Source organism: Patagioenas fasciata, chromosome 2 (genome assembly GCF_037038585.1).
Source record: "Patagioenas fasciata isolate bPatFas1 chromosome 2, bPatFas1.hap1, whole genome shotgun sequence".
In the NCBI taxonomy this organism is placed as follows: domain Eukaryota; kingdom Metazoa; phylum Chordata; class Aves; order Columbiformes; family Columbidae; genus Patagioenas; species Patagioenas fasciata.
Window position 1 is genome coordinate 73886931 of NC_092521.1, and position 13372 is coordinate 73900302.

Genomic DNA, 13372 nt, shown 5'->3' on the forward strand with positions numbered 1-13372 from the left:
GAGTGTAAGTCATTAATGAATAGGGCCTTCAGTAAGATACTTCTGGCTCTAATGGTAAGAATCTCTTCCACAAACGAGTACAATTGTTCCCAACAGTTTTTGCTCTTTAATCTTTTTATTCTCATTACATGACCTTTCCTCTTAACTTTTGGTCTGGTCGACCCTTAGCTGCATGTTGTGTGCATGTCTAAAATGATATGTTTATGAGATGCTTTCTCCATCCTTATCTTACTAATCTGGTTGTTCTTGCCCTCCAATTCTGAGATTGACTGTGCTTTGGAAATGCAGAAATGGAGACTGTCACTACTTTTGCATGGAGTTTGGTTGTGTCATGTAGCTTATGAAGTTCCCAATTAAAAAGTCAGTCAGTAGTAAGCTCTGTCCTGCTTACCTCAGGTAAAGAATGCACATACTGAAAAATTTCTGCACTTAGACGAGCAGTTACAATATGCTGTCTGGAAATGTTTTCAAGTAGTTCCTTAGAATAAATGCAATATTTCTGTGAACCTCCATGGTTAGCACTTTATTTGGTTTGTTATGAACCATCATTAAGAAATGTAGTAAGAAATTAAAAGTTGTTTGCCAAAGAGTAAACAATTTACCTTCCTGTAGAGTCAGATCCTAAAACTAAATTCTTCACTCATGACACTGGATAAAGCACTAGTGAGCTCAGGGTTTCCACTGGATTGAGGCTTGACAACTGATGGATTTTTAAATTTCGTAAAGTGTTCTGTCTTTAAAAGATTGAAATAATTATTTGAACCTGTTTTTGTTTTTAACTATAGATCAAAATAATCAATCATCACTTAACCAGAAAGTTTGAAAGGACCGTAAGAGTGGGTGTAAGCATTTCCCAGTTATTCTATATAGATGACATGTAAACTACTAGTTGATGGATAATACCAGGCTAATTTTAAGGAATAAGGAGAACAGAAAGGAGCCCTGTCTCCATATCAGATTTTTAATGTTTTTCATTAGATCATTAATAAAGTAACAGGTAATATAAGCCACTTGACAAAAGCTGTGGCAATTTCACAAGCGAGTTGGTCATATTTCTTCAGTCTGCATAGATACATAGCTAGTCTTTCACAGTCTCTAAGAGCTGGACTTTGTTAACTTGAAGCAAAAATTGATAGAGAAGCTCACAGAGAGGAAACTACATTTTGTTATATATGGTTCTAAATTAATTGGGAACTGCAGGCTGGTGAGTAGGGGATTTTGCTGACCTGTCGTAGTGCACTGCCTCAGAGGGCATCTGCCAACTGACCCAGCCTTTCTTTCTTAAAGGTGGTCTTTAAAGTAAGAAAACTTGCAAGTGTGACTTAGGAGGCTTATACCACCATCACTCCTTACTCATCCGGCCTGATCTGAGGCTAAAGAATGAAGCTGAATCTCCAGCATAATCTGTCTTGCACCTTCTGAATAATTAAAACTCAGGCCAAATAAAGCAGGATTCGTAGACATGCTGCATATCAGTAGGTGTTGTGCTGTTGGAATTGAGTTATCTTGTACATGAACCCAGGGGGTCAGTCTCAGAGCATGTGGGGTTCTGAATTTTAATACATGTGCCCACGTACCTGCACCTCTTTTGGGCGTCTGATTTTGAACATCACTGAGCATGCTAGCCGTTCTGCTGTCTGACCTACACAGTATTTATAATTCTGTCTTTTACTCTTTTCCCTCAACAGTTTACTGTTGTGCTTCATTCCCTTCATATACCAAGCGCGTCTGACAGACTTTGCCTCTTCCTATGGCCTTCATACCTCTGAACCTCCTGTTGCCTCTGCTGCCCTGATTCTTCTGTTGCCTTCCTTCCTCCCCTGCTGGAAAAGAACCTTTTTTTCGCTGAGATTTTGGCTTCCTTTCTCTTTGAACTCGCACATTCTCTTTTAATTACTATTGATTATTTTTGGCTGTGGTTCATATTCATTTGTGAGATGTATGCTCCAGAACTGAATGCTGTGTTATATAAATCTATATGTCAGCCTCAGAAAGATTATCCATACATTTGTTTGTTCTTTTTCAAAAGATTCTCTTTGTTTTGATCCATGGCTTAGTTTGATTTGGTGTTTCAAAGAGTGTGTTTTTGGGGCAGGGTGTCTTTCTTTCAATACTGTCTGAAGATTTAATGCAAAAATTCCTGAAAACATTTTTTTTTTCCTGTTATCCTATTATTTTACATTATCTAATATATTATATTTTTCCTCCATTGCGTATGTTCTCTTCCTTTGGAACAAAACTAGAACTGGGCATGGCCAAGTCAAGTTGAAGTGGAAGATTCTTTCTATATCTTCTATCAGTCAAGCTGCTGAGAAAAAAAGAAACAAAGATCTGATGAGTCTATAAGTGGGCATAGAAGGAATGATAAGAACAAGTATCAAATGCACTGATTCATAGGCTTTACTTCGGCCTGTCATCCTGATGCTTAGTATGAGAAATTTTATCTTTATGCTGGAGAGATCCTATGGAAATCAAGGTGTGTGTTCTATTTCTGTAACAAAAGATGCAAGCACTATTTGCTCAAGATAAATCTCATTCCACAAGTCTCCTTTCTACAGTTGTACTAGGAATGTTCAGTGAGCTATAATTAAAATATCAGCTATAGGATTGTACTTAGCAAAAACTTCTTTGCGCTGAAGAAAGTTCTATATGTGAACAGCCCATAAGGCATGTATTTTTAATCATTCTGAACTATGAACTTAGGTTTTATGAGTTGCAATGGTGCACACACCCAGAACTATTCTGACCTTACATGTACTGTGATTTAAGACATTTATGTTATTTAAATGAGTTGCAATACGTAACTCTAATTTAAATGACAAAAAAATATTGTTTTACCCTCAAGCAAATAATCATGCTCATCTTGGATCCTTTCCAGGTAGGCAAAATGGAGAATAAGAAAGCAAAGCATTCCTACAGATAATGTGAGACATGACTAAAAAGGGTTTTGACAATTTTTAATACAAATATGACATGCAGTTAATAAGTTTTAAGTGATGCTTCAGAAAGTGTACATGATACCCTAAGGGTCTTCTAATAAAAGTGAAGTAGAATTGAACTCTCTGTGCTGCCAGGTACTTTGTAATAGCTTCTTAAGACAGGACAATGGTTTAATTGTAAGTCTTCTTTTAAAAAAAAAGCAAAACAAAACAGTAGATGTTCACAATGTGAAGATTAAGAGCCTAATTTTCCCATTCTCATTACTCTATTTACATCCTATTTGTAACTTCACAGAGTTACATGCCCCATAGTGTTCAGACTAGTATAAAAATGGAATAATGAAGTGAAACAAAGTTTTTTATATTGAGTACGATGTAGAAGTACAGTGTGTTGTAAAAGCAGTTCTTTGCATTGACGCTGGTTGAGCTTAAAAGAAGTTTTAGTTTTCAATAGAATTACATTTTCAACGAAAAGTTTCCTTGCTTTGAAGGAGTACAGCTATGACCCCTCTCCACATAGCTGACAAGTTTACTGTGAAAAGCTGTCTGTCTTCAGCTGGTCTGCTCAAACTCTTAAAAGCTCAAAAAGCTCATTACTCATCCTTAATTTACTTTGTTTTTGTACTAAAATGCAAAATTTTCCATGTTCATGAGAATTAACATTTTCTGTGAAATTTCTACATAAAATCTTTTACTGACCAGTTTAAGCTTTACAGCTCTGCCTTTCCAAATTTAAGAGAAAAATTCTTGCTTATGCTAATTCATAACCTTTGTTCCTTACAATTTTGTAAGTACCAGGTATATATACAGTATTAAAAAGAGCTTTAAAAAAAAGAATTGCTGCATCTTTACAAGAAATCATCTTAATTATAAGAAATAATGCTTATACTATAACATTAGCATATTTAAAACCTCCCATTACTATACACAGTGTGGGAAAGAACTTCCAGTGACACTCATTAAACCCAAATCTATTCAGTGGAATTACATAGATACTCTGTTTCACAACTGTTGATGCATTAATAGTGTGTGTGATTATGGGAACATGAACTCACTGGAAGTTCGGTTCGCAAACGCCAGCTCAGCACCGAGGGACAGTTGGGGAATCCCTGCTTGGTCCAGGCTTTGATGCAGGATTTCTAATGTCACCTCAATTTGACTTCTGGAAGAGAATGAGAGGTTTTCTGTCGTTTTCAGTGAGAGGAAGAAACGTCAGTTTAGGTAGGTTTGATGGACTCTCAGGTTAACAGTGATATGAAAGGACATTGGCTTGGGTTTACTCCATTTATTTTAACCATGCAAACATTAGAAGTGAACCAAGAATGTAATGGAGAGGTTGATAACAAATTGAGCATTATACTATAATTTTTTACCAAGACATTCTTATCAAAATTAGTAAGAAACTCATTTGATGTATTCAGGATTTATCTGCCCTACCAAAGAGCATTGCTCAAATACTGTCGTTCATGGTGAGATATCTCAGGTGAAAAACAAACAAACAAAGAACAACCAATGGAAAATGTTATTGAGACCTTTTAGGTGGACAAGTACATGCATAAATAGCTTATAAATCAAAACAAGTTCCAGTATTACAACTCTGATGTCCATGACATTCAGTGCTCTTAGGAAATAAGAACAGATGTATAATTTATGGTTAAACTCATTCTGATACCAGATGAATGTCGTCCACCCGTACAAAGTCCGGTGAATTAGATTAAGCTTCCTGATGCGTGGATTTTACGGAATGGCCATGTAAAACTCTTTTTATGTTGACCAGCAGAGGGAGCCGATGTTGTCATATAACTGCACTAGATCGCAAGTAAGAATAATGCTGAAGGTGAATTTTAAGCTAAAACGTACCACACTTATACAAAGATTTTCAGTTCTTTAAGAATGCATTAAACTAAACTTAGTTTACTGTGTTGTTTTTTTCAGAAACTAAAAAGAAAAATATTTTTCTAGACTTTTTTTTTAATTGTTTTCATCGCTAATAGTAAAATGAAAATAAAATCATATTTGCAGGTGATGCCACAGTGATGGCATCTTCCAGATGCAAGCTCACGTTTTTACTCTAGATGTTCTTGAAAAGGATGGTGGCAGGTTGGGTTGGCTGTTACATTGCATAGACATTGCCCCTGTATTTGTAGCAGCTGTGTGTCCAAGGTGTGGAAATTAGTGCATATGGCTGGTATATGTGCTTCAGAACAAGTGCGTAGGAGCAGGTCAGATTTAGTGCCCATATAGAAAGACATGTTGTGCTAGAAAGGTTTATCAGCCTGAGTTTTAGAATTTTAAAAGCATGAGTAAATTGTTTCGGTATTCACCCTCTTTCACAGACAAATGACTTCATTAGAAACAAGTCAGATGTTCAGATACTAAAATCTAAGATTGAGAGACTCTCCAAACATCCTTAAATGTCTTTCCTACATGTAATGCTTCCTTTTTTTTCATTAGGATTGAAATCCCTGATTATTGAAATGGATGTTGTCTTTTTCACTGAGCAGCTGGATTTTTTTCTTTTCCAGGGACAGGACTGTAGAATACTAAACTTTGATCTCTTTCCATTTTTATCTTTAGAAAGTATGCTACTGGTCCAGAACTGAAGCTTATTCTGAAAAAGTAAAATGTGGAGAGAATAGTCCAAATAGATTAATGCAAAAGGAAATATTTCCTTTTGTTCATTTTTAACTGCAAGTCTTTAAAGCTGTCCATGGCATCTAGAGTGCTCAAGGGAGAGTGACTAGTAGAGAAATCCTCCAGTCCAAATTGTATGATAAATCGGAAAGGCCTATGATGCATTTATTTATTAAACATGTGACCACGTAATCTGTCGTATGCTCATCATCTGTCGCTGTATTCTGTGTTTGTAAGGTAAACTCTGTGGTCATGATTCTCATACACTCATCATTTATGTTTACAGCCACTTTAAGCCCTTTTTATTGTTCCATCCCAGTATAAAAGTGTCTCTTTGTGTGAGTTGGGCCATGTGTGTGTATGTAAGACAGCAGTTCTGTCTTCTGAACTTGGCTTCCAGTCCCTGCCATGACTCTCAATATATATTTAGCACATGCAGTAGGCACCATTTAACTTTCCATACTAAAATACATGTTATTTTAGAAGGCAGAATGTAACTTACTCCATCCCTCCAAAATTACAACCATGTTGTTTTCTAATGTCATTGCAAAACTATGAACTCTCCCCTCAAGAACAGTGAGACAAGCTTGCTGCCACTGCTTACACACTTCTTACTCAAATATCTCACATATAGTATGTAGATTGGCTTCTCTATATCACCTGTATGGCTAGAGAAATCCACCATTAGGATTTATATGAAGTTGACAGAACAAAAAGTAGTGTGATTAGTACTTTGTTCATCCAGAAGAGCTTACACATAATAAACTCTGCTGACTTTTGCTGAGGTGGAGAAGGGAAGGTGATCTGGTATTTTTCTAAGCAAGGATCAGCTGCTTCATTCCTTATTTATCGTCTGTTCTTCTGTGATGCTCTGACTTCAAGTGGTAAATGACTGTTGAAAGGATCAAGCCCAGTAGCAAGAGTGAACTACTTTAGAAGGTGATAACCTGCTGAATAGGTATCAACTGATGAGTCTTTTATACCACTTGAATATTGTTTGAACACGAAACATACTTTTTTCCTATTCAGTTCTAATAAGAGAATTGTAAATTTGGGTCACCAGATCTGCTTCATTTTCTCATGACTTGAGGAAGTTCTGAAGAAGCAGATGCAGCCCAGGGTAAAGGTAACACCAGTTGTAAAGGGGGTATTTTGTATTCCCTTACGTGTTCACTCTGCTGCCTGACATGATATTGAAAATAATACCTGTGATTTTGCAGACTTTGAGCCAGAAGTCAGTCGTACTATAAGGGAACACAATTCCTTCGAATATAATGAAATATTTCCTGGTTATATTAAGTATGGGACTAGACTCCAGTGAATCAGATAGTCTTCCTAGTTTCATTTCCTGCTCTTTAAGTTGTTAACTGTTTTTGTTTTACCTATTTCATGCAGTGTGGAATAAACCTTAGCTTCACATTTCCCATCCTGACTAAATGTAAAGACATTTTTCTTCTAATTCCCTTGCAGCCCAGCTCTGCAATTCAAGTGGTCTGTGGATAAACCATGGATGTTTATTCTAAATGAAACCAGATTCCCTGTTTTCCTATTCCTTAGTCAAAATGAGAGCAGTGTAACTCCGTGAGCTGTACCTTTAATAACTGAGTGGCATCTTAAACATACTCTGTTGTACTTGAACAGTGGAATATGAAGAAACCATCACACTCATACAAGTAGAGGGACACAGGCTTTATCAGTACAAACCAGACTGAACATCAGTGTCCAGCCATACATGCACGTGATGTGAGTGTGTGTGTGAGAGGACTTGAATCCTGGGTATGAATTTGAAGCTATGCTTGATTTACGCATTATGTATGGGCCAAACAAAGCTGTAGGGTTGGTATTTGAAATTGCATTGACATCTGTAGTGCAGGATCCTACTGATTCAAATGCAGGCAGTGCACAGAGAGCTACAGAAAGCAAACTGTTGGAAATGTTTGTATTCTCTGTTCCAGGTAGGTGATAATATCCCTACCAAAGTGTTTGTCCATCCTTAGAGATGCTCATACTCAGCTTTTTGTATTACCACTTCTAAGTCAGTAAACACTGACTAAAATGCCTACCTGCTTTCTTCTAAGAAATTGAGAATTCTGGCCATGCACGTTCGCTTCTGGGTTTTAGGGCCTGAAGGAACAAAAGGCTGAGACCAGAGACAAAGTCGCTTTTGTCAGCTCCTTTTGTGGATTCCATAATTGGCTCCTGGCATGGATAAAAGAATTACCTTCCAACCTACTGTACCATAAGCAAAGGTGGGGTGTAATGGAAGACAAAGACCTGAGACAAAAGAAGACCAAGGAAAGAATGAGAAAGGAGGACTGTGACAAATATTTTTTCTTGTAAGATTATTGTGATTAAAAGGTGGAAGTAGCTAAATATAGAGTAACATTGCATAAACAGTGAAGGAGACTGGTAGGGAAGCACCTACTTACTCGCTAGAGTAAACAAACAAAAGGATTAATGTTTTAACTTCAAGCATCCAATGAAAATTATTATTGATATCTGATTTTTAAAACATGTAGGTTAGCATTTTTCTTCTTTTCTCTCCCATGATTGTTTCTTTCCTCATTTTTTTCAGTTGACACAGGGAGTTAAAAACTGAAGGGGAAAATACTTTTTTCAGTTTGTAAAAACATGGAAATTAATGGAGAAATATTTTCAACTTTTTTATTAACTAAGTGAAAACATGCAACAGCTCTTTTGATAAAGGTGTGTCTGTAGATGTAACAGTCAAGATTTCAATGTAAGAAGATAAGAATTCCTATCATTCCTAAATTATTAGAATTATGAAGAACTATGTAAGAATTATAAAGACTGGAAGAAAAACTAGTACACTGCCTTTAAGTTCAGGTAAGGAGTTCCTTTGCTTGACTTTGGCTCGTAAGAGATGGAACATTTTGGAAACTAAACAGATCCTTATACTTGACTTGCTTTATGGAAAGCCTCATGTTGGGCTGCTGAGGGCTGTAGGAGGACCAGCGTGGAACACCTCCTGGTGTTGCTAGAAGTAGAAACTACTTTGAGGACTGTTGCAGGAATGCATTGGTATTTCAAATTTTTTCTGAAACCTTTTTCTAGTACTACAAGTTCCTCAGACATGTTAAATCAATGCTCAGGAATGGCGTGATTCTTTTTTACCAGGTAAAACTTATACTGATTTCTCCCCAAAAAGAGGAAAGCTTTTTTTTTTCCAGAAGAAATCTTATTTTGTTTAAACACGATGTATATGAACATTATATTGATTATTTATAATTTTTTAAAACGTATTTTTAAAACCCTTCTCTGCTTACCTTCACAAAATGAGAATAATATGACCAGTCAGTTAAAGAAACTTGGAGGTTTAAGTGTCCAAGTTTTCCAAATGAAAACATTCCGTTAAAAAAAAATAAAAAGGGCATGCGTACACTGTAATTTGCTTGTTTGCTCCACTCCCTTGTGGACATGCCCAGCTTCCTCTGTACCTGGCAGCTTTCCTGTTCTGTATTCATCAAGCTGATCAATGGGATTCAGATGTTCCTCAAATAAAATCATTTGTCTTCAGTCTGCTTGTACAAAGGACACAGATCGTACTAAAAAGGCTTTTCTTCACTTCCAGGATACATTATATACATGCCGCTATTCATAGGACAAGGCTTTGGCAAGGTATCGATTGCATTTTTTCACACAAAAAATCCTTGCACAGGGAAACTCCTTGTGGTTTTCCATGGAGTGAAATTAGTGCCTGTGAGAAAATTAGCAGACTGAAAGCAATGGAGACAGAAGTCTTCAAACTGACATGCTGTGATGCAAAGAGTAATAACAAACCACCAGTTTGATTCTGTGCTGGACTGATAGAGACCACTCTAAGGTGAGAGGAGAGTTTTATAATCTCATGATGAAATTATTTGCAATCAAGAGAATGAAGATAATGTCTGGGCATTACTGTACTGTACAAAGTGACCAGTCACACCTGCTAAAAAATTTTCCAAACACAATCTTTGTGTGCTGTTATTAAGGAAAAAACCAAACCAAAACAAGTTTTTGGAGTCTAAAAGAGGAGGTGCCTTTTGTTTGGTTTTGGGTTGGTTTTTTGTTTGTTTGTTTTGTTTTTTTTAAATGTTCTTTTTTAGTTAGGGATAAGAAGGGGAAGGAGAAGGGATAATGAAGAGATTAATAATGGATAAAAAAAGGAAAAAATAGATGGAGGAGAAAACCCCAGAAGCTTCACCTTCTAGTTTTCAAAATCAAAATGGATGTTAGGATTCGGGAGTTTTTCCTTTTTATTCTTTGCTTTCTTCTTCTCTTCCCTCAGACCCCATCAGGTGATTCCCAAAGCATATTTTTTTTTACTTCTGCCCTAACTCGGTTCTCTGGTGTCTAAACCCCAGCACACTCTGGGTTGAAGCTTTGCTGTTGTTCATTGCATCCTTCCCTCAGGTATTCCTGGTAGATAACAGAGAATGAGCTTTTATATCAGCACATATATGAAGAAAGTCACCTTGCTCTATCCTTCTACCTCTTTATGAGACTTCTGGCACTCAACTTTGGACTTTTATCCTTCCTGACTAATTCAGGAGAAGCTGGCAGCCAGTTTAAAAGTTACTGAAGAGTTTCATAGACAGACTTATAAAACTACAACACTGTGACCTTCTCAACCTAATTTCTGGAGGAACTGAGGCTAAAAAGAAAGAAATTCAAAGACATTTCCAAATTTTCTAGAGGAAAAATGACCTTATATACTGATCCTAATTAAGCCCATTAACTCGGGTGAAAAATTCCCCAAACTAGCTTGTCTGTTTTGACGGTATGATCATATTGAACCTTCACATTCTAGAAATGGCCCTGCTCCAGCAGAGCACTTAAGCAGGCTTAATCAGGTACCCCATTATACAGCATGCACGTTATTATTGAATGAACTGTGTAAATGAAGGCCTTAAAATGCTTCACATGAATAAAAATGCAGACAAATTTTCCCTGTGGCGATCCATCCCATGCAGGAGATCGCTTCAGCTTTGCATTTCAGTCAATGAGAGGCCCAGTCCTGCACCCATTGAAGTCAGTGGCAAAACCCAACTGCTGGATTGAAAACAGGATCTGATGCTGACAGCACAAAATATGGAAGGGTAAAATTCATTCCAAGTGGGTGTTCAGATAATGACCTATTTCTTGCATCAGGCTGCTGTTCATCGTACTACCAGAGATGACGCTGCCATTAACATTTTGTTATCAGCAAATCAGCACAGAGTGTAACATCCAGTTACCACTCTTGCATGTTTGCATTTCTTCCTCCTGGTGTTTCAAGTTAACAGGGAAAGAGAGCCCCAGGGCAAAGCAGGATTGATGAGATAATTGACTTCACAAAAGGACTGTGAAAGAGTGGGCCAAATTCAGATCTCACTTAAGTATTTCCATCTCTGCTTATGTTTGAAATAATATGATCTAGCCCATCTACTGTCAGAGAGGAATGATGACATGACAGCAGAGCTCTTCCATGAGCACTTCGTTCTCCACCTGTCCAGTGTTCCCCTCCTTACGGGGCTCCCAGGGAGAGCTTCAGCTTGTGCTACTGAAAGGGAGAACCTCATGGCTAGAGCCCGAAGTGGAGTTCGTGATACCCCTGCATTTGATTCTTGCCCCACACAGTGATTTCTTGGTTACATCTGTGTTATTGGGAAAGATGACTGTCTCTTGCCATCCTTCCCTACAATCAAATGCCTTTCTGGGATTCTGCAGCATGTCGATGGGTGTTTGCTGCCAGCTTAGCCCCAGGATGCCTGGCAGTGTTTTAGGTGGTGAGTGTGCTTGGCTTTCACTGTCCTGCCCTCACTGCCTTCGATTTGCCCTCGTCCCAGCAGAGGAATCTGGTCTGCAGAGTGCCCAGGAACTGCTCTTTGAAAATGGTACGTACCCCTGTGGAGGTTATCACACAAGATCTTCAGGGAGATACTTAGCATACGCTGGTGCTTAGTTTTGTTCTCTGCAAGAACAGGAAAATGTGCCAGGGGAGGTTTAGGTTGGACATTAGGAAAAGGTTCTTCACTCAGAGGGTGGTGGAGCACTGGAACAGGCTCCCCAGGGAGGTGTCACGGCCCCAAGCCTGACAGTGTTCAAGAAGAGACTGGACAATGCCCTCAGACACATGGTGTGAACTGTGGGGTTGTCCTGTACAGGGACAGGTGTTGCACTCGATGATCCTTGTGGGTCCCTTCCAATTCGACATTCTGTGATTCTAAGAATAATTGTTTCTTCACTGGGCAATTTCAGAGGCAAAACACCATAGTGATGAGAAGTGTTCAGGTATTCTAAGCAGTGTCCCTCCAGGTAGATACTTCTGTTGACATCATTGGATGTCTTCACAGCTATGAGAAATATGTTAGCAGAGTAATCGAGCATGAACGTGCAGTAAAAAGATAACTAAACTCAGAATGGAAGCATGCTTTTCTAGGTTAAAGTATTTTTTTAAATATAATTGAAAAAGTATACTGAAAAGCCTGTTGTTCTTTGAACTTTGGAGGACGCAGGTATTCCATTACTGAGGAGGTCCAAGAAGAGTCAGTTATGTACATCAAAAGAAATCAGAGTAAAGCTTTGTGTCTTTATAGCAGAGAGGTGCATGAAAATGTTTTCATATTTATATTTGGAGCTAGCTGCTGAAAATCTTCTGTGAAAGTATTTACGTTATTGGTGGTTTGGCTGAAGCATGCTTTGGCCAATTAAACAGAGTTATTTTGTTCCGTCCTAATTGTAAGTTAGGTGGTTTGTACATGAAACATTTAATTTTCTCAGGGCTCTGTCTGACTTCAGATGATACTATAGATACTATCCTTTACAAAGATAGAAGGTGATGTAAGGGAAAATAATGGATGCGCTGACAGTGGAGCTGAAGGGCGTTATCACAGATCTGAATGGACTGAAGTGCTGTGAGGATGGATAAGAAAAAAATTTACAGGTTTGATGAAATCCCATTTTGTTAACTGCCACTCCAGCCTGGAGTTCACTCTTAGCTTTTGGTGTTAAGCAAAACCAGTATTTGTTGCCGTTACAGCCTAGTAAGTCTCCATTGTTAGGAAGGTTCTAGAAGTATTTTTTCTCATTCATGCAGCAGTTTTCAATGGAAGTATGAATATGCCCAAGGCAAGTCCCCATAAACAGAAAGCAACTTTCCAAATTTGTTTATGTGTGTAATACCTAATGTCTCCAATAATACATTATTACAGACTGACCTGATTCTGTTCCACACGTCCTAAATTTTAAGTCACTTTTAACTTGAAATACACAACTATGAGTAGAATAGTACCTCTGTACTACAGAAAGAGCTCTTAAATCCCACAAGTGTCTGTGTATGTATGTGTATGTGTGTTTGGTTTCGGGTTGGGTTTTTTTGTCTCTTTGCTGAGTTTGCTGGCAGCTAGTCCCTGGGGAAGAGAAGTATATTTACAATGCAAAAGTGTTCTATGTTTTTCTCTTCTGGATTATGCTAGAAATATGAAACTGTAGTAGAGATTTCATTGAATTGTCAACAGACAAACGAAGGAAGAGAATGAATTGATAGAACAGAGTGCACAAGAGGGGAAGATGGTGAAGTTTAAAAAGAAAAGTTGAGCAAATGGCCATTTTTCTGTGGTCTTAAAAATCACCTAATAAAACATTGTTTTATTGCATAGGTGCACTAATAATTTCTGGTTTTAGTTGTTACACTACGTATGCTTTTCATGCAATTTTACAGGGTGTGTTCTCTAAGGTGGCTCATGAAAATCACCTTCACAGTCCATTTGTTTAGATTCTGCAGTGTGCTTCACCGCCTCTGTAAAGGATGCAGATTG

General features: G+C 37.8%; 1 protein-coding gene across 18 annotated transcripts in view; it reads left to right on the forward strand.

Annotated features, from left to right (window-relative positions):
• The window catches only part of COBL (cordon-bleu WH2 repeat protein), a 175255-nt gene that overhangs the window by 128064 nt on the left and 33819 nt on the right, over positions 1-13372 (forward strand). For 2 of the 18 annotated variants that reach the window (XM_071804417.1, XM_065831045.2), the window contains one exon: positions 1689-2209. The exons of the other annotated variants lie outside the window; for them this stretch is intronic. In XM_071804417.1, the coding sequence (XP_071660518.1) occupies positions 1689-1732 (44 nt within the window). In that variant the 3' untranslated portion in view covers positions 1733-2209. Of the gene's footprint in view, positions 1-1688; positions 2210-13372 lie in introns of those variants that run through there. 18 annotated transcript variants of the gene reach the window in all.